Here is a 23,886-nt window from a genome sequence, read left to right as displayed (position 1 = left end):
AAATTCACTTTCAATTCCCTTTCAATTCCCCAAAATTCTCACTTTTGTGAATAAATGTGATGTGATAACACAGCAGCCGTGGCTAATTTATTCAGTTCAGCTATTCACCTGTGCTGTTGGATTTTTTTTAAACTATGCTGCAATTATTTTATGGCGAGAAATAAATGCAGTCTACTTCTATTTTTGGTGGTGGCCTATGTTGGTCACTACAGAGATTACTACATGATTAAAAAAATATCCGTACAATCTGTAGACAAATGGAAACCTCTCCAATTTTATAAATAGATGCCATTTTTTGTAGTATTAGTGAGACATTTGGCATGTGTCGTGTATTGCTTACTACACTATACTTCAGATCCTGTGTCACTGTTCCCCCCTCCCTGCGTTTTAGATTCAATGGCAGGAATTGTGCACCCACCTCTGCTTCCTCAGGAAGACGAAATATCAAGAAAGAGTTTGATCCAGAAGGGCATTCACACTGGGCTGTGGAGAGGGAAATCGTATCTAGATATGGGACTATGGTGGAAGATTTTTAGAACAGCTATTTGCGCTTATGCCTAAAATCACACTTGGCTCTTACACTTGGCCGGCTCTACCAGTAGTCGCTGGGGTTGCCAAGGATAATGTGGAAACTACAGCTGGCTGTCTTGTTTGGGAGTTGGCTTCAAGGAATGTGTTCCCCTGATCTAGATCCTGCTGGGGCAAATGTTTGTAAATCTGAAAGGTATGTACTAAATTCTCAAAAGACCACAACGTAGATATATGGATAAATGTACGACAGAGTCACAATTAGCAATGTGCCAAGTTTGGTTGTCACTACCCCACGCTGTGGAAGCGACTGCCACAATACTCAGCCAGCCGCGTGGATGGGTACGAATCCCATTAACCTTGGTCAGCTGAAAAGTTGGCTAAGAATGATGAGAGTAGTTACATATATTGTCCACTCCTGGAAGAATTACATAATAAAGTTAATATTAAAAAAAAAAAAAAAATTCACTTAGCACTGAATTGTAGTTCATTTTTAAAAATGTACAGCATGATTTTGGCAGACAGATTTATTCACTAAAGTGTGAATTGACAGGATTTTAAAGTAAATTCAAAGTGAATGTTAAATTGTTTTGCCTAAATAGCTAAACTGAAAACATATCATTGTTTCTGATATGGCTATTGTGGCCTGATGTGTGAAATTCACAAAAATTCACTATTTACTGGATAAACCCAGGAAAAATGCTGATTTGGAAACTATAACCAACTCCGCTATAGTACCAGCTTGGCAATTTTAACTTAACTTTCACTATTTGGTTGTCAATCCTTTACAATATACAGATTTTTTTGTTTTGTTTTAGCGAATACAACTCTATACATTTTCCTAAAATAAAGGGATAACACGGTCACATTATTTATAACAGATTCATAGATGCAAGGGTTACCATGGTACCTATAGAAAATGCAATTAAAGTTGAACAATTGCAGTTGTCCCCCACACTCTGCGGCTCTTCCAGTGTACAGACCAAGCAAAATACAGAAAAAAGGCGGGAAGAGCAAATATAGTATTGCACAAAGTGCTACCTCAGATTTATTTGCAGAACAAGCAAGAATACAGACATTTCGGGCAGTGCCCTTTCTCAATGCATCTTCTTCTCCAACTACTATAGTTGCGCTTCCCTCCGTTTTTCCGTATTTCACCTGATTTATAAACTGCCCTGTTTTAGTATGATAGACACTACCCTTAGTAAAACGTACATTATATATTTTGCTTTATATGTAAAATAATAAAAATGAATAAAAAAAATGTTTCCGTGTAATTTTCTTTTCCTAATCATTCAACATGGCAGCATTAAAGAGATACTGTAGGCACCATAACTGCTTCAGCTCATTGAAGTGGTTATGGTGTCTGGAATCTCTTGGCGCTGCCGTTCCATTCAGCATTAAAACATGTTCAATGCTAAACAAGAGTCACCAGGAACTTCTGTGCTGCTTGGGCTTATAAGGAAGCATTAACCTGCACTGTAATGGTAGCTATGATTGGCTGAGATTGTCAGCTGACTGCATTGCTGGTATGAATCAGAATGGCTATAAGGAAGTGTACAATATCTCTCTGAGCTATACCTCAAATGGGGGCGGGGTTATGGGATGCCAGGGATACTCATTTAATGTAAAACTGGTCAGAAATGGTTTACCACTGAATGGTGGGACAGTACCAGGGGACTCCAGACTCTATTAGCAATTCAATTAAATTATTATATTGCCTACAGTGTCCCTTTAACAAATGGGTTAGCTCCTCCCCCCATAGGACAGGAAACCGAATTCTGAAAGTAGTGTAAAAAGAACCTCCCCCAGAACATATGTAAACATCTAACCTGGTATAATTATACAGACATTGCAAATGAAAACTAGCAATTGATTGGGATAAAAAAAAAAAAAAAAAAAAGACTTGTGAGCTTAGTCATCAGTCTTTTTATTAGGCAATCAACGACTCTCGTTGCCTTTACTCGGTTTTTGGACGACACTTCTTAAAGGCCTTAGTCAACCTCATGTACAAAGTTTTTTTTTTTTTTATTTGACTATTATTACTACCCGTGCAACACCAGCTACTGGTTGTATCACACAATGTATTCATCAGGCTAAGCTGCAACTCCATCACACCTCACTGCCTCTGTCTATCTCACATAGGATGGTAGTTGTACATTTCCAGCTGTAGGCAGCAGCATAAGCCCAGCCAGAGGAGAATATGAGCCTGCTTTGTCCTGAATGTGTGTCAGATGTACTCACTTATGCTTTCTACATTAGGAAACATAGTTTCTTGGCCTAGACTTTGTTTTGTTTTCAAATGCACCATCCATCTTACTGAGACATCACATAGTGTGACATGTTTTCGTACTTGTATGAATAGTTTTTGTACTTTATGTTCTTCAGGGCAGAGCACCGTGTTATTGTACTGGCAAAGCTTGTTTTTTGTTGTTGTTTTTTTAAATTCTTTATTTTGGTGTGGATGAAGTCACACTGTGAAACTGTGAATGTGATATTATGGGCAGTCTAGGGCTGCTAGCGTATACTTCTTGTTCTTATTCTGTAAAGATTTCAGACCCTCATATTATAATTCCTATTCACTCCTTTCATAACTAACATGGCTACTTACTAAAGTAAGAAGCCAAAGTAAATTCAAAGTGGATTTCAAATTTAAGGTCAAAATAGACAAACTGGAAAACTTCTTCTAACTCAGCTCAGGGTTTCAGTTTGACTGCTCTGGCCTTAAATGTCTAAAATCTCATGTTGGTAAATAACCCTGTTGTTGATCGTATACAATGTAATAAATAAGAGTCGCATTTTTTTTCACTATGACAAATTTGTGTTAAATCTCTTTATTTTTGTATGCCATATGAACTAATTCTTCCTCAGTATGACAAATTTGTAACTACAACTCCCAATATGCACATCCCTAACCACAGTTAATCTGGAGGGATTACCCTGATTTGTAATTGCTGTTCTGCCAGCCGGGGTTAGTTTTCGACTATTCAGCGAACTGGAGAGAATTGTTAAACATGTACATTTAGATACACCATAGAAAACACGTTGATATTTATGATAGCCCATAGAAGAATGTGATACTTCTCTGGACATTCTCACAAGGCTCTCTGCATATAAGGTCAATACGTTTATTCCGTAACTGATAAAACCCATTTTAGCCATGTCTCCACTGCACCTCAGATATCCGATCTCTAATGCTGGACGGCGAATGTGTCTGGCTGGCTCAGGATACTGGGGACTGTAGTCCACAGTATGTACAGGGTTAGCCATTGTCATAATACGCATTCACTTTTTCTGCTTGATTACTGTTCATTTGAAAATCTGGATGAGAATGCTTTTTGTTAATAGTAAATGGTTTGACAGAGGTTGTCTCTGGTTGCTGAATATCATTTTAAATTTGAAATTAAGCCGGAGTGTGCTTGGGGTTGTAGTGTACAAAATGGGAGTGGAAGAGCGTGTCTGTCTCATACTTCTTCGATTTAACAACTTGAAAAAATTTGCCCTACTACACTACAGTTAAACCAAGAAGATACAATCAAGCTGCCTGTTTAATTCTAGTCTGGGTTTTGTAACAGTGTATCATAATGTTTTAGAACTTAAAGGGACACTGTACTCACTATAATCATTTCATCTCTTTGAATTGGTTATGATGCCTGGAGTCCCCTGGCACGGTCTCGCCATAAAATGTTAAATCATTTTAGAGCAGTTTAACACTAAATAAGGGATCCAGGCCACCAACAGTCAGGCCTCTTCTGGAGATGTGGCCAGGGCAGAGATTATACACTTCCTTGTAGTCATACCCTTCATACCGTCAGTTGGAGCTCTGACAGGCTAAAAACAGACAGCTGACACTCTCAGCAAATCATAGCTGCCCATTGCTGCTCATGCAAATATTTCCTCATTCGCTGAAGCAGCACAGAGGGGAGGGGCTGCCGAGGACTCTAATTTTGTATTTAAACATAAAAATATGAAAAACTATTTAAAGGGACACTATAGTCACCTGAACAACTTCAGCTTAATGAAGCCGTTTTGGTGTATAGAACATGCCCCTGCAGCCTCACTGCTCAATTCTCTGCCATTTAGGAGTTAAATCCCTTTGTTTATGAACCCTAGTCACACCTCCCTGCATGTGACTTGCACAGCCTTCCATAAACACTTCCTGTAAAGAGAGCCCTATTAAGGCTTTCTTTATTGCAAGTTCTGTTTAATTAAGATTTTCTTATCCCCTGCTATGTTAATAGCTTGCTAGACCCTGCAAGATCCTCCTGTATGTGATTAAAGTTCAACTTACATCTGTTTGAAAGTGAAACCAGTTTTTTTTTTCATGCAGGCTCTGTCAATCATAGCCAGGGGAGGTGTGGCTAGGGCTGCATAAACAGAAACAAAGTGATTTAACTCCTGAATGACAGTGAATTGAGCAGTGAAATTGCAGGGGAATGATCTATGCACTAAAACTGCTTTATTTAGCTAAAGTAATTTAGGTGACTATAGTGTTCCTTTAATGCTGAATGAAATTATGGAACTGGGGAACTCCGGACATTATAATCAGTTTCATGAAATGAAGCAGATACAGTGTCTACAGAGTCCCTTTAAGTATTTTATTGAATATAAATATGATTTCTGTGGGAAAAGCAAGTCTTATGGCATGACTGGTGTGCAGATTTTGTTAAACATTGTATTAACTATATATATGTCGATATGTCTATAATTTATTTAACACAGCTCAATCCTAAATTCTGCCTGTAACTACTGTGATAACAGTCTGGGAAATCTGCCAAATTGAATGTCGCTAGATATTTTTGCATTGTTTAAGCTTCTGCTAACTCTTGTCCTTGAACACACAAGGCATGGCTGGACAAGAAGCATCCTCCCTCGGACACCCCATCCCTCCCTCCTAAATAAATTTCACTTCATGATAATGAGATAGACAGGCGTCTGGCTTCTCCTCAACTGGCGTCCCTAGGCAACCTTCGACTTGGATGCCATTTGTTGCAAAATTTGTTGACAGCTTTTTTTTCCCCCCCACCAATATCCTAAATGTGCTATTTTTATATATATTTTTTTTTTTAATCTTCAGTAGAAATTTATTTATATTTATAAGAAAATAACATTTAGACAAAGTAGAATAATGGAAATCTGGATACAAAAGTAATAAGTGTCCAGGTTTATATATAGGTATCCGTCATGCAGGTTTCATGTGTATGACATTAATATGCTTCCAAAACCTTGAGATCAGGGCCTTTTCTGAGTCCAGGTGACAAGACACAACCAACTTTTTATATGTGCGCTAGTAGGTCTCATTGTGATGTAAGAGAAGTGATTCTGTTCAAAAGGAAGGGGGCTCACCAGTGACTCTGTTCACCATATCATACATTGTGTGCCAGAAATCCTGAGTCTCAGAACACTGCCACTAAATATGGAGAAGGCTGCATCAGGAACCATCTCTGTAGTATTTATTGGGTGTAGTACCAGTGAGTCATACATTTATATTATAGTTCCTGTGTTTTTGCATCTTTGGAGCGTTTATGGGTCAGCTCTACGGTCTTATCCTACTCATACTCTACGTTAGCCACAGGGCTTCCTCCCACTGCCCCATGAAAACTGGTGGTAGAGAATATCTACTCTTTATCAATATGCCAAATAGTAGAGATATCATCCTACGGGGAGGGGTCTCATCACAGCATAGCTTTACAAGCTCAGTCATCGCTAATATGTAGAGAAATAACTGATGGTGTGTAAGAGTCTGCAGTACTGTGTGTGTCTAGGGAGCAGTTCCTCTAGAGAGTGGATTTTATCACCAGGTAAAACTAAGTGCTTCACCTTGGGCTATTTTATCTCGGGGAAAACTAGTTTCTGTGTAACTCTGTTACCTGCCGGAAGTACTGGGTTATCCAAAAGAGGGAGCATGGGTTTTGGGTGGGTTGATAAAAAGTACCTTGGGTCTGTGTGATGCCAGAATGCTATTATTGCCTCCACCAACAGGTGAGCCTTTGCTGTCCCTGCACCCTCCTACCCATGGGCGTCCGCAGGAATATTTTCAGGGGGGGCATAATTGTAATGACATCCATGCTCGACCCTATTTTGACAGTGTCATTAAGGGGAGAGGCATAGTCATTATCACATGAAGCGCAAGCAGGCAAAGAGTTAAGAAACCTGATGCAAAATCTTATTAGAAGAAGGGTGGGGGGAAATGTGGAATACCCCCCCAGGTGACTAGGGGTCCCCAAGTCCCTAGTCACCCTCGCACCCAAAAAAACCCTACCCCGTAACCCTAAAAATAGTGAGGGGGAGACCATAAATCTAAATCCCTGTAAATAAAAAAATAAAATACTTACCATTTCATGTCTTCCTTTTTCTAAAACCTTCTTTTTTCAGCCCCAAAAAAGGCCAAATAAAAAACCATGATACCCGTCGAACTTATTTAAAAAAAAAAAAAAAAAACAGAGTGCAAAAAAAAATAATCAGACGGAAAAAAAAATCCCGACGCTAAAAAAAATAATCCTTCTTCACTCAGCGAGGGCATGGCACAGACTGAGCTCCGCAGGGCGGGGAAAGGCTTATAAAGCTTTCCCTCGCCCTACAATTAGGCTCAGAGCGCTCCGATTGGTTGGTTTAAGCCAACCAATCAGAGTGCTCTGACAGGTAAATGAAGAGACTGACAGGTAAGTCTCTACATTTACCTGTCACAGCACTCTGATTGACAATAGGTCCCAACCCCTCATTTTCATTCAGGGCCCCCACCCGCTGCTCGGGGGGGGGAGGACAATAGGTTCTTCCCCCTCATTTTCATTCAGGGCCCCCCGCTAGTTAATAGATGCCCCACCATGGGATCATTTTTTAGAAGGGTGGGGGGCTTTTTTTTTTTACATCATGGAGCAGTTTAGTAGACATGCCCCTACTGCTCACTGTTTAGTAGACATGCCCCTACTCACGGCATAGCGGAGGTCATGAGGGGCTTAGGAAGTGACGGGGAGCACAAAAAGGTCTAAGTTCATTTGTTTGAAATTTCTATTCATTTATTTGTCTTTCGAATGCCCAAGTGTTTACCTGGGTATACGCAGGAATCTCACAGCGCTATCTAGTGTGGGCAAATGACGTGTCCCACAGGGACTTCATCTACCCACACAAAGCGGGCGGCGCCCATGACCTAGGTCCGGCAGAAAATAAAGATTTTTTTAAAAAGGAAATATGGTAGGCTTAGGGGCATTTGGGGTTGACTAGGGGGACAATTAGATGCAGTGTAGTCAGGACGGGGGGTTAAAAAAAACTGGATGACAGTGCCGCTTTAACAGACACAATAATGTGTGTGTTATTATTACTTAAAACAGACTGTGTTTGTTGATTACTGTAACGTAGATGAACATCAAACCAGGTTTTAAGACAAATTAACTTTTTCAATGTATATGTTAAGTATAGAGACTTTTGGAAAACACTATCTCATGGCATTATTTGTGGAACCAGTCTGAAATTAGGTGTACTGACATGTAATCCTTCTGGAGGAGGTCTTTACAAGATGGTATAATGTAGACTGTCTGTCACCATAGAGAGATGCATGTGGTTATCACTGATTATGGAATGTATATCATGTTCAACTGTTAAAAGAAAATATTCCACAAACCATTACACCTCAACCAACAGTCGTAATCATTGATGCAAAGCAGGGTGGGTCATCGATTGATGTTGTTTACATCAAATTCTGACAAAACAATCTGCATGTCACAACAGAAATCTAGATACATCTAGAGGTAAAATGTTTCCAATCACCTTCCCTATAGTGTGATATGGTGAATGTATTGTACATTCGGAGACGCTCTTCTGCTTAAAATAATATGTGGTTATTTTAGTTATTGTCACCTTCCTATCAGCTTGCACTAGTCTGGACATTCCCCTCTGCCGAGTCTAGCTAGCTAGGCAAATCTGCCCACAGAACTTCTGCTCACTTGATATTTTGAATTTTCACATCGTTCTCTGTAAATTTTAGAAACTGCTGTCTGTAGAAATCCCAATAGATCAGTAGTTACAACAGTGGCTGCTCTGCTGTGTGTCCATGGGGTGTGAGTTAAGGCATGTATAAATAGTGTAACAGCAGTACAAGAAAATATGTTTGTATTTATTGCGTTAATGCTTTCTATTATTTATTCTAATGTCATACAGAGTTTTTCAAATATAGCAACCATGCAATGCTCAGATAAATAACTCTAGGCATGACTTTTTTGACTGGCACACCACCGTACATGAACAAGCACCCATTTTCACACAATAAGAGGGGGAGAGATGTCTCATCCTTTCTGTATAATGTACCTAATCTTAAATTACTGGTCATTTATCCAAAATGTGATCTTAAATCCCAGACATAATTTCCAGGAATTCAATGAGAAGGGGAACATGTTCATTAACCTGCCACTTAGTAAATACTCTTTATCTGTGTGACTACACTACATTGTACATTAAGTGTGCTAACAAGATTTTTAAAAAGCATCCATCTTGATAACAGACGTCTTAGGGGGGCTCTTACAAACACCAGCTGCCGCACAGAATTAAGTGAAATTATTTCATTTACATTGAACAATAACAATTTTTCCTGTTATGTTTTTCTTTTATTTCTTTGTTACTGCAGTCCACCGTTAGAAAAACACGCCAAGCTCTATCACCAGTACAGCCCACTATAGTGGTTATGGTGCCAGCAATGCCCTGACACCCTCCTAGAATAATTTAGCAAACATTTTAAGAATGTTTGATAACTTACCTGGGATCCCCAGGCACCCCAAGGGAACAGCAACAGCTAATAATCATGTGTGACAGCTTCTTTTCAAATGGTTATTACGTAACACAGACCAGCACTTTCCATGTAGTGCCCAGTAGTAGCATTTGCCCAGGGAAACACTGCAGATTGAGCAAATCAATATTATTATCCTTATCAATGTATTCCACCCTTGCATATGTAAACTGCTATTGGATATCCATATATCAATGTATCAAACATGCTACAACCACTTTAATTTTATGCAGCACAGGTTAATAGTTTTTGCACGACTAGCTCTAGTTACAAGATGTCATCAAAACAAAATGGCAGCATTAACCCACTTCCTGTTTCTCTTTTCTCTCAGTGTCACCAATGGACTGGTGTGCTGTCCAGGCTGGAAACAGGAAGGGCGAGCATGTACGGTGGGTAAGTTATAATGCACATCCTTAAGGAAAATCCTTCACAGATAAAGCAGCATGTCTGAGGGGAAGACAAAAGCCTTGATCAGAGCCAACACTTCTGCTTCCTCTGCTTTTTTTTTAAATATTCAATTATCCTAGGTCAATGAATGCATTTACTTACAAACAAAATACTGGGGGGGAAAAACCAACGCAAAATTAGGTTAGAAGAAGAGTTATAAGTGGACTATGCAACAAAGAAAAAATATACATTTTATTAGGCATTCTATTCTTCGATTTGCTTAGATTATTCTTAGAAATGCTTCTGGGAATCATTTTCTAGTAATTTGATAATGAAGACATTGAAACCTTGTAATACAATGATGGCAGGAAATATTGCACAAGTAACAAAGGCTCACTATAGGTTGGGTGTCAGTCCCCTTCACTACGAATGTGAGTCATGAACTTCATACAATGTGTTATTTTTATAAGAATTCATGCGGGCCCCCGCCTTTCATTTTTCTTATGTTTCATTTCTGTTACCGGACTCCAATGAGTTCATGAAAACATTCATGTAAGAATAAACATTTCTGCATATTGAGTCAAATCAGCAACTCTGTATATTCTGGTAGATGTTCGGTTGTTTCTACAGACAAGCATCCATCAAGGGCTGTTAGTGATCTAAAATCTAAAACTACTTTAAATCACTGAATCTGAGCTGGTGAATTGCTATTCTTATATTTATCAAAACTGATATTAAACTAAGTAAAAAAAAAATGTTTAGTGAATAAACCCTGGTTAGCAAAGAGTAATACAATGCAGCCGTATTCATCAAAATGAAAACTATTATTTGCACATTCCCATTACCGTGAAATGAAAGAATTGAAAAATATTAATTTCAAAATTAAATTGAAACACATTTTCAGTGGCAAATATGTTAGTGACACAGCTAGATTACATGTTATTAAACAAACATATCTTTCTAGTTATATTCTTGTCCTTCAAGCCCACATGATCCAATGTATAAATTGTAACCCCCCACATGTTTATATATCTCTCCTATAAAAATCATATTGATTGAGTTGGAGAGATCTGTCCCAAATGAGTCAGGACTATTTTCATCTGGCATGTCCTAGAATAACATTTCATATCTGATAATCTCACTAATAATGAAATGGAACCCTCCCTAGATCCCTTTATTCTATTTAACTAACTGCTTGTTCACTTAACTCAAATTTAACTATCGATCACTGTATATAACTGACTAATAAGAAGCTTGATCAGTTCTCTTCACCCTGTGTTATGACTCCTTGATATTGGTAGATCTGTACCAAGGGAAGGCATGCTGATTTTCCATAATCTTTCCATGGAATTCAGAAACGTTAGCCTCTAGATTGTAAGATTCTAGATTGTGTTCATTTGTAGATCAAACAAAACAAAACTAATTTGCAATAATAGCACTTTCCCCAAGAAGGACTCACAGTGTCATACAATAATTATTTTCCACTCTTATTTTCTCACACTTTAGTTTTTTTCTGTACATTTACTATCGTATCCTATAATATTCAAAACAACTCTCCATTATATTCCTTACATTATTTCACCTCTTAATACCTTTACTGACCATTTTATCCTATAACATTATATCAGATCTTCAAACCTTCACCCATGATTTTAGCCCATAACCTCTATACCATTATAGCCCATAACATGATATCGTATTTCAATACCCTCGCCTATCATTATAGCCCATAACATTATATCGTATTTCAATACCCTCGCCTACCATTATAGCCCATAACATTATATCATATTTCAATACCCTCGCCTACCATTATAGCCCATAACATTATATCGTATTTCAATACCCTCGCCTATCATTATAGCCCATAACATTATATCGTATTTCAATACCCTCGCCTACCATTATAGCCCATAACATGATATCGTATTTCAATACCCTCGCCTACCATTATAGCCCATAACATTATATCGTATTTCTTTTTTTAGACATTCTTTATTTATAATAGTTTTCAAAATAGGGAGGGAGACAGAAAAAAGAAAAGGGGGGGGGTGGGGGAGCAAGATACACTTTACAGAGTACAGTACACTGATGAACAGTTTGATTGGCTACCTCAAGTCAAAAGCAATTTCTGTAAAACCTGTACGATTGACAGCTAGCCTGCCCGTACCTTTGCTGCAAGGGCGGAGTCCCGCCGGGGAGCGGGGCCATGGAGAGGGCAATTGACTCATAGAGCAGGCCGGTCCGGGGTAGCAGAGGAGTGTGTACCCAATTCTGGGTCGGCAGGTGGGGGTCACCCTACCTGGGAGAGTACCTGACTCGTAGGGGGGGCAGGGCTCTAGTCATTGAAGACCGTGTCCTGGGTCAGGCACAGGGGAGGGGGGGAATGGGAGGGAAGGAGGAGAGAAGAGGAAAGGCTGAGACCAGGGCTATCCCCAGGGGGCGCGGAACAGAACTGTAAGTTTAGTCGCCTATGGTTTGTCGGAGGCAGAGTAGGCCGGTCAGGCCTGTCCACGGGCGATGTAGGACGTCCATGGAAACCACAGGAGAGCACATTTGTCCGAGCGTTCCTGCAGGGAAGCGGTCAACATTTCCATGTTCTGAATTTCCTCTACCTTATCCACCCATTGTCTATATGTGGGCACTGCCTGGCTTTTCCAGAGCAGAGGGATGAGACTTTTCGCGGCAGAGAGCAGGTGTATCGTGAGCGTCTTCTTATACCTTTGGACCGACATGGCTGTGTGGTGCAGAAGCATTGGTAGCGGTTGCAGTGGGAGGTCCGGGTCTACAATTTCGGTGATCTTAGTGTGTACCAACTGCCAGAATGGGATAATGCGGGGACAGGTCCACCATATGTGAAGGGTGGTGCCCGGGGCAGAGCCACATCTCCAGCATTCGCCAGAGGAAGTGCCATACATACGTTTAAGCATGTCCGGGGTTCTGTACCATTGAGTGAGCAGTTTATAGCTCATTTCCTGGTACTTAGAGCTAATGGAGCACTTGTGGGTTAAGAGGAAGATTTTGTCCCACTCCTGGGCCGTCAGGTGCATCCCTGTCTCCCTTTCCCATTTATCCGTAAATCCTAGTGGGCTTTCATTGCCTAGGGCTTGTAGCATAGTGTAAAGATATGATACGGCATGGTCTAGGTGTTTCCTGTCAGTACATAGGCGCTCGAAGTCTGTCAGTGGTCTGTGTAAGTGGTCTATACCTTAGAGGCTCATGTAGTAGGTCTTCACCTGGTGATAACGGAACCTGTCCAGTGTGATTGGTCTCTGTGCCGTAACTACGTCGGTCAGTGGTTTAAGGGCTCTGTCTCCTGTCCATTGACGAAGGTAGATCCAGTCCGTCTGTGTGAAATTTCGGAATGCCGAGGGGGGGGGAGACCCCCTGCTAGATTTGGGTTGTATGCTAGAGGAGTAAGTGGGTTCGGAGATGTGGTGAGTCGGTGTGCGTAACGCAGTGTGCACCATACCCTGAGGGTAGCATCGATGAGTGGGTTGTGGGTCCGGAGTTCCGCGAACGTGAGGGATCCAAGCCATAGCCTGGCCGGGATCGTCCCCCCGGCCTGCTGCACCTCCATGGGTACCCATCTTTTGGCCCCAGGGCGCGCATGCCAGTCCACTACCCGTTGAAGGTGTGTGGCGCGATAGTATTGCTGCATGGAGGGCAGCCCGGCACCCCCCGCCGATTTTGGTCTTTCTAAAGTGGATCTACGGATGCGGGATGCGGAGCGATTCCAGATAAAGTTGCGTATTTCCCTCGTAAGGATGCGGAAAACCGCTTGGGGTATCGCGACAGGTAGAGCCGCGAAGAGGTACAACAGTCTAGGGAGGACGTTCATTTTAAGTGCCTGAATGCGGCCAAACCCGGTGAGATATTGTGGTGACCAGCGAAGGAGATCTTTTTGAATGTTCGTTAGGAGGGGCGGAAAGTTAGCTGTGTACAATTGTGTCAGATCGCGTGGTAGCCAGGTGCCTAGGTATTTTAGTTTGGTGGGTTGCCAGGAAAAGGAGAACAGACTTTGCAGGCGGTCAGCGAAGCCGGCGTCACTCAGCAGTGACATGGCTTCAGATTTATCTAGGTTGAGTTTTAGATTGGAGACTTGACGGTACTCACGGAACGCTTGAAGGAGGTTAGGAATGGAGATTAGAGGCTGTTCTATAAAAAAACAGCATATCATCCGCGTAGGCGGCCAGTTTGTGTTCCTCGGCTCCCATCGACACCCCTGTAATGCCCCCATCCCGTCTGACCGCCTCCAGAAATGGTTCTAGAGAGAGGGCAAACAGGAGGGGGGACAGGGGGCATCCCTGGCGAGTGCCGTTACTGATGGGGAATGGTTGTGTAAGGGTCCCATTGACTCGGATCCGCGCTGTCGGTGTCGTGTACAATGCCGACACCCAGGTGCATATTTGGGGGCCAAATCTAAAGTGGCGGAGAGTGGACGCGAGGTATGTCCAGTCTACCCGATCGAACGCCTTTTCGGCGTCCGTCGAAAGTAGGACAGCCTCGCGCCGCTCGGATGTAACCGAATGTATTATATTGAGCGCACGTATCGTGTCGTCCCTGGCCTCCCTCCCTGCGATGAACCCGACCTGGTCTGGGTGGACCAGATCCGGGAGGAGTGGGGAGATCCGTCGAGCTAGGGTCTTGGCAAAAAGTTTTAGGTCTGAATTTAACAACGATATTGGGCGGTAGCTCGAGCAGTTAGTCGGATCCTTCCCTTCTTTGGGGATTATCGTGATAGTGGCAGCTAAGGTGTCAGTGGGGAATTGCCCGCCCTCACGGATCGAATTCAGCCCCAACAAAAGTTTGGGCAGGAGGGTGTCCCTGAACGTGCGGAGGTACGCAATCGGTAACCCGTCAGGGCCGGGGGCCCTGTGCGGTTTCATGAGTTTCAGTGTGCCGTTGAGTTCCTCGAGTGTTATGGGTTGCTCTAGGCCGTCTGATTGATCTTGGGTGAGTGTCTTGGAGATGTGTTTGGTGAGGTAGTCCGCGACCCTCTTCTGGTGTGTCTGGGTGTCTGTCCCTGGTGTGGTTTGCGATCGATTGTACAGGTCTCTGTAGTATGCCTGAAAGGCGTCAAGTATCCCGTCCGGTCGTCTCGTGCTATGTCGGTCATGCGTGTTTATTTTGTGAATGTGTTGTGCCCTCCTCTTTGCCTGAAGCATCCTCGCCAGAAGCCTACCGCTTTTATTGGAATGTTCGTAGAAATACCTGGCGGATTTCGTAATAGTGTGTGAAAGACCCTGGGAAAGGTGATCTCTAAGCTCTCTCCGTGCAGCGATCAGTCGTAGGTAGTCGTCGTCGTCCAACGTTTGTTTATGTATGGCTTCCAGGGTTGACACTTTAGTTGTGAGGTCTGTGAGTTGTCTGCGTCTGTCTTTTTTGCGCTGCGTACAGAGGGCGATGTAATGGCCCCGTATAACACATTTATGTGCCTCCCAGACCGTCAGGGGGGGGTGTCGGGTCCCTCGTTCGTGTCAAAGTACTGTGAGAGTGTTTGGAGCGTAGATGCACGAACGGCTACGTTGTTCAGCAGGGATACATTGAGTTTCCATTGTCTGTCCCTAGGTCTGTGGAGGGGCGAGCTCGTACGAATTTTAACCGGTGCATGGTCAGAGTGGGTCGTGAGCCCGATATGGGCATCGTGGAGTAGTGAGAGGAATTCCTGAGGCATGAATATATAGTCGATACGACTGTAGTGGCGGTGGACATGGGAGAAGTGGGTATAGTCGCGTTCATCGGGGTGTGCGGTCCTCCAGCAGTCCACGAGGCCTAAGCCGTTCAACGCTCTAGCAGCGGTTCTAAGGCAGTGGGGGGGGATTGTGCTGGTCCCGCGAGACGTGTCTCGGAGCGGGTCAAGGGGCATATTTAGATCGCCAGCAACCAACAAAAGGCCCTCTCTGAATTTACCAAGTTTGGTCAGGGTGCGGGAGAGGAAAGTGTGTTGTCCGCGGTTGGGGCAGTATATGCAGGCAAACGTGTATTTGTGGTCAGCAATGGTCCCCTTAACGAAGAGGAAGCGGCCCTCGGGGTCAGGGAGAGTTTCCGTATGGCTAAAAGGTACAGAATTCGCAAAGAGTATCGCTACACCTGCTCTCTTAGACGACTGGTGGTTGGCATAGTAAGCCAGATTATAGCGGTTATTTTCGAGTTTGGGCGCGTCAGGACCCCTAAAATGCGTCTCCTGCAGGAAAGCCACAGACACCCTCTCCGCCCAAAGACGGCGTAGCAGGTGGGAGCGCTTCTCCGGTTGGTTGAGGCCCCCGGTGTTGTTGGACCAAAACGTGAGCAAGTCTGGTTTAAATCCCATCCGTACCCCCGTGGGGAGAACCCTGGTGGGAGGGGGATCCATAGGTGGGGGGCGGGGAGGGTAGGGTCAAAGAGGCAAGGGAGGTAAAGGCAACTAATGAACCTAGACCGGTATGTGGTGTTCAGGAGACAAAGAGAACTAAAGGGTCTCACCGAACCCCGGTCCTATGTACAGGGAGAGGTCAGTTGCGTGAGGTGCGAAGAAGTCCGCACACGGAGACTGTCGCGTTAAAGTGTGGGTGGTCAGCGCCCGCATCCCTCGGCACCCAACCCGCTGTCCGAGTTTAGGTGTCAGGGATTTCACATGTCGGGGGGGGGGGGGGGGGAGGGGACAAGTCCTGAGATGCCGTGGAGTGTGGCCGTCAACTTCCCTAGGGAGGAGAAATACAGCGTACTCCAAAAAAGCAATTAAAACAGCAAACAGTTACAGTACATAATACGACAGAGATCAAAGCTTAACCCAAGGGAGGTATCCGGGGCAACGCTGGGGGTATAGTTACTATCTGGGTGAGCGTTGTGGAGTAACATCGTAGTAACATAACATTCTAAGACCGAAGCAAGACTGCAAACTGTCATTAGTGTTTTAAGTTACGTTCACAGAAATGCTAGAGGTATCCAGGGGTTAATTTAGTAATCACATTACCTCATGTACTGCATAAAACAAATATGTATACCATAAGCCTTTCAGAGAACGTTAACGTGTGAGCCATATAAACCTCTACACTGCCCTGGGTAACCCAGGCCCTCACGAGTCTCGATTCTGCCCTTGTGGACACCACGTAGAATGCGGATAGGTCTGCGTAGTGCATTCAACATAAACTGTACTACCTGCACTAAGGGGATACTTTTATGGCTAGGTCCGTGCCCCGGGGGCGTGTAAGTGAAAAAACCTGGTACATGAGGCGAAATTATAACACACACCCTGGGCAAATTCAACGACTTGTTCTAGGCTTAAGGGGCAGCACGGGGCGCCATGAAAGCAGAGGGGTGTCCCTCCCCCGGCGGCATTACTATATACAACGGGGGTGAGATGAGTCGAGGTTGAATCATAGAGGCCATCACAGTAGCCACAATAAGTAAATGGGAACGAAATATATAATGGCGTTGTAGCGTGCGGAAGGGGGAAAAAGCAACTGCTCGGATCTGGCTCATGGCACCACGTGGCGAGGGCCCCAAGTTGTAGGATATGTGCTATACAAATACTAACTTCGCCCACCCCAGAGGGAAGTATATGGCGTTAGTTAGGTCCCCCGTACCACGTAGGTAACATGTGAGGCAGTTTAAAAAACATCGTACAGTACCCTCGTGGCATGTTCCCAAAAAAAGGGGGGGCGATGGTCCAAGGGCAGCGAGGGCACTGTAGGAGGCACAGTAGGTTACGCGGCTGCCCGCTACCAATTGGGAAATTCGTGGTAACCTAACCAGCAAAGTGAAGAACGAGGAACATATAAATGCAAATGTGAATATAATAAAGAGAAAAAGCGACTGTTACAAGGAGTAGGAACCATCACCCATAAGGGCGTTTAACTTACAGGTCGCAGATACAGGTTCATGCATACGAAGTCCAGAAATGCACGGCCCAGTCCCCCACCCCATACTGGCCGAAGCAAAGCGGCTCGCTGCGTGCGGCCTGCCAATCAAGCAGCATCCCACCCTCTGTGAGTCCCCAAGACCCGTGTTGCTGGGTGATGTTCTCGGCTTCGGCCCGTTCCCCGGTGATCTAGGCCTGTAGGTCATATCCCCCCTTGTGACACGGTGTGGAGACGCCAAAGGCCAGCAGCAAACAAATGTCCTCTCCTGATGAGTGGGAGAATGTTTTAAGAAGTGGTCCGTGGTCCGCAGGGCAGGGGATCAGCAAGAAAGCGTTAGTGCCTCATTCTTCCGGGCCGTCAGGGCCGCCACGACGTTGCGGGGGGGGTGCAGCGTGTCCCCCTGTGAGGTTCTCTGCCGCCGGGTAAGGTCCGGTGGGGCGAGCAGGTGGGAATTCAAGAATCCAGTTCGGGATGTGGACATGTGGCAGTCCAGTGGACAGTAGAAATCGAGGAACGTCATTAGGCCAGCGTAGCGTGTGCCAGCGGTTCTCGATCCTAGCTTGTAGGCTGAACGGGAAACCCCATTTGTATGGAATCCGTTTTTCAAGCAGCATGTTCGTCAGGGGTTTCAGCGCCCGACGGGCGTCCAGTGTGAGAGTCGACAGGTCCTGGAACAACCAAACCTGGGTGCCCATGTAGGTGATTGTGCGCTGGGCCCTGGCCGCCCTCATTATGGCGTCTTTCTGTGGGAACGAGGAAAGGCAGCAAATTACGTCTCTGGGTAGGCCGTCTCTCCTGGGGCCCCGTAGAGCCCTGTGGGCACGTTCCAATGGAATGTCAGCCGGTGAGTCCTCACCAAGCAGTTGCTTGAAAAGGCCAAGCAATAAATCGCGGGGAGACTCGTCGTCCGCTTCAGGGAGGCCCCGCACCCGTATATTGTTACGGCGGCCTCTATTGTCCAGGTCCTCGACCTGTCTACGCATTTCGAGCAGGATATTCCCCTGTCGCGTCGTCGCCAGGTCTGCGGCTTGTTGGTGGTGCGTCGAGTGGAGGCGGTGTTCCTCTAGGTCGGTCACCCTCTGTTCCAGGACCGTTAAGTCTCTACGCACCCCTGCAATTTCCTCTCGGATGATGGTGCGCAGTTCAGTGATCATGGCAGCTTTATCACCCCTCGTAAGCATGTTTGCCGATATGACTGCTAAATCCCTGGACATCTGGGTTAAGGCATCGGCATCGGGTGTTCTCTTCGCGGAGCCAGCCATGCTGCTGGTGCTTGGGGAAGGAGGGGAGGGAGGCGCCATCTTGTCTGCGCCTCGTGTGCCTCCAAGTTGTTGCGGGGTGGACATAAACTCGTCCATGGGACCCAGTCGAAGGTTCGTGTGGGGAGTGGGAGGATGGCGGGGGGTGTTCCGTCTGGGTTTCCCCATGTGGGTCGCGGGTTCTGCTCTGAATTCGGGCTTATGCGGGTTGGGGCCTGGGAGCGAGTGCAGCGTGCGACTTACTCCATGAGTGGTCAAGCCACGCCCCCATTATATCGTATTTCAATACCCTCGCCTACCATTATAGCCCATAACATGATATCGTATTTCAATACCCTCGCCTACCATTATAGCCCATAACATTATATCATATTTCATTACCCTCGCCTACCATTATAGCCCATAACATTATATCGTATTTTAATACCCTCGCCTACCATTATAGCCCATAACATTATATCATATTTCAATACCCTCGCCTACCATTCTAGCCCATAACATGATATCGTATTTCAATACCCTCGCCTATCATTATAGCCCATAACATTATATCGTATTTCAATACCCTCGCCTACCATTATAGCCCATAACATGATATCGTATTTCAATACCCTCGCCTACCATTATAGCCCATAACATGATATCGTATTTCAATACCCTCGCCTACCATTATAGCCCATAACATTATATCGTATTTCAATACCCTCACCTACCATTATAGCCCATAACATGATATCGTATTTCAATACCCTCGCCTACCATTATAGCCCATAACATTATATTGTATTTCAATACCCTCGCCTACCATTATAGCCCATAACATTATATCATATTTCAATACCCTCGCCTACCATTATAGCCCATAACATTATATCGTATTTCAATACCCTCGCCTACCATTATAGCCCATAACATGATATCGTATTTCAATACCCTCGCCTACCATTATAGCCCATAACATGATATCGTATTTCAATACCCTCGCCTACCATTATAGCCCATAACATTATATCGTATTTCAATACCCTCGCCTACCATTATAGCCCATAACATGATATCGTATTTCAATACCCTCGCCTACCATTATAGCCCATAACATGATATCGTATTTCAATACCCTCGCCTACCATTATAGCCCATAACATGATATCGTATTTCAATACCCTCACCTACCATTATAGCCCATAACATTATATCATATTTCAATACCCTCGCCTACCATTATAGCCCATAACATGATATCGTATTTCAATACCCTCGCCTACCATTATAGCCCATAACATGATATCGTATTTCAATACCCTCGCCTACCATTATAGCCCATAACATTATATCGTATTTCAATACCCTCGCCTACCATTATAGCCCATAACATTATATCGTATTTCAATACCCTTGCCTATAATTATAGCCCATAACATGATATCGTATTTCAATACCCTCGCCTACCATTATAGCCCATAACATTATATTGTATTTCAATACCCTCGCCTACCATTATAGCCCATAACATGATATCGTATTTCAATACCCTCACCTACCATTATAGCCCATAACATTATATCGTATTTCAATACCCTCGCCTACCATTATAGCCCATAACATTATATTGTATTTCAATACCCTCGCCTACCATTATAGCCCATAACATGATATCATATTTCAATACCCTCGCCTACCATTATAGCCCATAACATTATATCGTATTTCAATACCCTCACCTACCATTATAGCCCATAACATGATATTGTTTTTCCATATCCTCATTTACCATTAATGTTCCTTTCTAATATGTTTTATTTGGTTTTCAATAATACTCTTTGATAATCCCATCCAGATTTACCATGAGCTCTCTCACCCGGATTTGCTCTCCTGTCCCATATCAGCAGCTAACCCTGCATTAATCTGTTTCCATCCGCAGCAATCTGTGATGGAGAGAATACCTGCCAAACAGATGAGGTCTGTATAAGACCCGGGGTATGCCGGTGTAAGCCAGGATTCTTTGGAGCCAGCTGTACCTCACGTGAGTATCACTCCTTCACTTGTGGATTATCATAGCAAGAAGTTTAATATTTATAAAATCAAATGCATTTGGTGGAAACAATGTCAATGTTGAGTAAAGGAAACCAGTATGCACCCCATAGAATGAAATAAATAAATAAATAAATATTATTATTAAGAAGGTTTTTTTAATGTGTGAATTGTTGGGAATTCAAAGGGAATCCAACGTGAATTTAAGTCAAAATAGTTTAATGCAAATCGCAGTGGTTTAGGGGAATTTTTCTGGTTTGACAATTTTAAACCTAAAATTAAAATTGCACTTTGTATTATCTTTGAATTCCTGACAATTCATGTTTTAGTGATTAAATGGATAATCCACTGCCAAAATACAACAAATAAATAAATAACGGTTTAGTATGCATTTAATTGTGCATTTTTGTTCATCGAGGTATAACTAAAAACAGCTTGCAAGAGCTGCAGTTCTCCTGTTTGCAGCCTTTGCAATCCATCCTCTTCTTCCCCTGCCCAGACTTTCTGTGGCTGTCCAATCACAGACTTCCTAATGCAGCTGAATGAGAAGTCTTCACAAGGCAGGTGCTCTGGGCAATTGCTGCCTTGCAAATTTAGCTGCACTGAGCTAACGATACCAGGAAGTGTTGTCTGCTTGAAAGCCAAAGATTGTACCAAGGGTAATTTGTAAACGTGTCTCTTTCTATTGTAATGTGCACTTTTTGTAAAATGAAAAAAGAGGTCACAATCCACATATAAAGCATTCCAGCAGGATAAAGTGCTTTAGTGTTCATGGCCGGGATATATTATATTGTCCCCCAACTCAATAATACTAATTTTATACTAAGGAAGGTTTTAGTGGACCTTGCTGGGAATATGATCTCTGATTATGGTGTTTTTAACAGGTACAATAGATAATGCAGAATATGATATATGTCCAATAGAGTTCAACAAAAATCTATGCACTCACAAGTAAATTGGCTGCAAACGATGCTCTATATAAACTCATGGCATTAAAATATAAGTTTATATGCTTAGATTATCATTTTAAACACCGATTCAAATTGCAATGTCCAGTTTTAGTAAGAGTTCAGGTTGAGCATAACTGGGCCTTAATGTACCCACAGAGGACATTATATACTGTACAAATATAGGAACATTTATATTTTTGCTTTGAACACAGGTATTTTATAAACTGGATATAAAATGCTATTCATTTTATATTATGGATGGTCGGTCCAACAACACCCAGCCAGCATGCAGTAATTGTATGGAGATGCCTAGCTATCCTCTTCATCAAGGATGGAAACGAAAAGAACCTTCAGGGTTATAGAACTACAAATCAAATGATATTATTCCAGCCTTCACTGGAGTCAGAGCTGCCTTTTTGCCCATCCATTTTCTAAATAATACATATAGTTTGTAACATTTTTGTACTTAAGTTGTTAACAATAAATCCCACCAGTTGGTTTGGTACATTTATTAACCCTTTCACACTGTTTCCTGCTGTAGGTTGCCCAGGTCAATACTGGGGCTCAGACTGCAAGCAAAGCTGTACTTGTTTCCCCAATGGAAAATGTGATCCTGTGACTGGTCAGTGCACCTGCAATGCCAACCGTTGGGGTACCAATTGTGAGAATAGTTGTGTCTGTGCTCACGGGGCATGCAATCAGCTCACAGGAGTCTGCGAATGTGAATCTGGATGGTGGGCGCCACACTGCAACAAACCGTGCCAGTGCAACCTGCAAAACTCCCGCTGCCACCATGCCACCGGGATGTGTATATGTAACAGTGGGTACTGGGGGCAGAGGTGTGGCGTGAAATGCAACTGCAACAAATCCCCCTGCTTTCAGACCAATGGAAAATGCAAATGTCAAGAAGGCTGGTGGGGGGTTTCCTGTGAATTTCAGTGTGATTGCTTGCATGGCAAGTGCAGCCCTGTCACCGGCGAGTGTGAGTGCCACGCAGGCTACCATGGAAAAAACTGCGCTGCTCCATGCCCATCTGGAACATACGGACCCAAGTGTAAGATGATGTAAGTTTAATGTAATGCCCCCAAATTCCTGGTCCCTACATCATTAACCTTCGCTACTTTCCAATGTGTAACACATCCCCTGATTGATCAATGCAAAGAATATATACATGATAAAAAAATCTGCACTAGTCTGGAGGAGGGTTTACAATATCCTGTCCTCATCAAAAACATAAATGCTGGAACTTAAAGTATTACTTCTCAAAGGATTCAATTTTTTCTGTAATATACATATTCTCTATAAAAGGACAGATCAAATACATTTCAATACACTGCCCTTCAAAATGATGTTATTTATGACTCATCAAACTGCATTCTCTCTGATTGTTTCTTGTTGCCAAAATGCCAACTAGGCAAAGGCGCACAGACCATCACACATTCACAGAACACTCTAGAATGCTCCACACACAGTCACGTACTCACAGAACACTCCACAGACAGACCATCACACACTCACAGAACACTCCACACACAGACAGTCACACACTTACAGAACACTATAGAATGCTCCACACACAGACAGTCACGCACTCACAGAACACTTCACAACAGACCGTCACACACTCACAGAAAACTCCACACACAGACAGTCACACACTCACAGAACACTCCACACACAGACAGTCACACACTTACAGAACACTCTAGAATGCTCCATACACAGACAGTCACGCACTTGCAGAACACTCCACAACAGGCCGTCTCACACTCACAGAAAACTCCACACACAAACAGTCACACACTCACAGAACACTCCACACACAGACAGTCACACACTTACAGAACACTATAGAATGCTCCACACACAGACAGTCACGCACTCACAGAACACTTCACAACAGACCGTCACACACTCACAGAAAACTCCACACACAGACAGTCACACACTCACAGAACACTCCACACACAGACAGTCACACACTTACAGAACACTCTAGAATGCTCCATACACAGACAGTCACGCACTTGCAGAACACTCCACAACAGGCCGTCTCACACTCACAGAAAACTCCACACACAAACAGTCACACACTCACAGAACACTCCACA

General features: G+C 43.5%; 1 protein-coding gene across 2 annotated transcripts in view; it reads left to right on the top strand.

Moving 5' to 3' along the window:
• Positions 1-460: 460 nt before the first annotated feature.
• The window catches only part of SCARF1 (scavenger receptor class F member 1), a 59,753-nt gene continuing 36,327 nt past the window's right edge, over positions 461-23,886 (top strand). Inside the window, exons 1-4 of one of the 2 annotated variants that reach the window (XM_063449928.1) lie at positions 461-724; positions 9,636-9,697; positions 20,716-20,817; positions 22,317-22,839. In XM_063449928.1, the coding sequence (XP_063305998.1) occupies positions 624-724; positions 9,636-9,697; positions 20,716-20,817; positions 22,317-22,839 (788 nt within the window). In that variant the 5' untranslated portion in view covers positions 461-623. The remainder of the gene's footprint in view (positions 725-9,635; positions 9,698-20,715; positions 20,818-22,316; positions 22,840-23,886) is intronic. The other variant, XM_063449929.1, reaches the window with a different exon arrangement.

The sequence above is a fragment of the Pelobates fuscus genome, chromosome 1 (assembly GCF_036172605.1).
Source record: "Pelobates fuscus isolate aPelFus1 chromosome 1, aPelFus1.pri, whole genome shotgun sequence".
NCBI classification, from domain to species: domain Eukaryota; kingdom Metazoa; phylum Chordata; class Amphibia; order Anura; family Pelobatidae; genus Pelobates; species Pelobates fuscus.
This window is presented reverse-complemented; position numbering and strand designations above follow the sequence as displayed.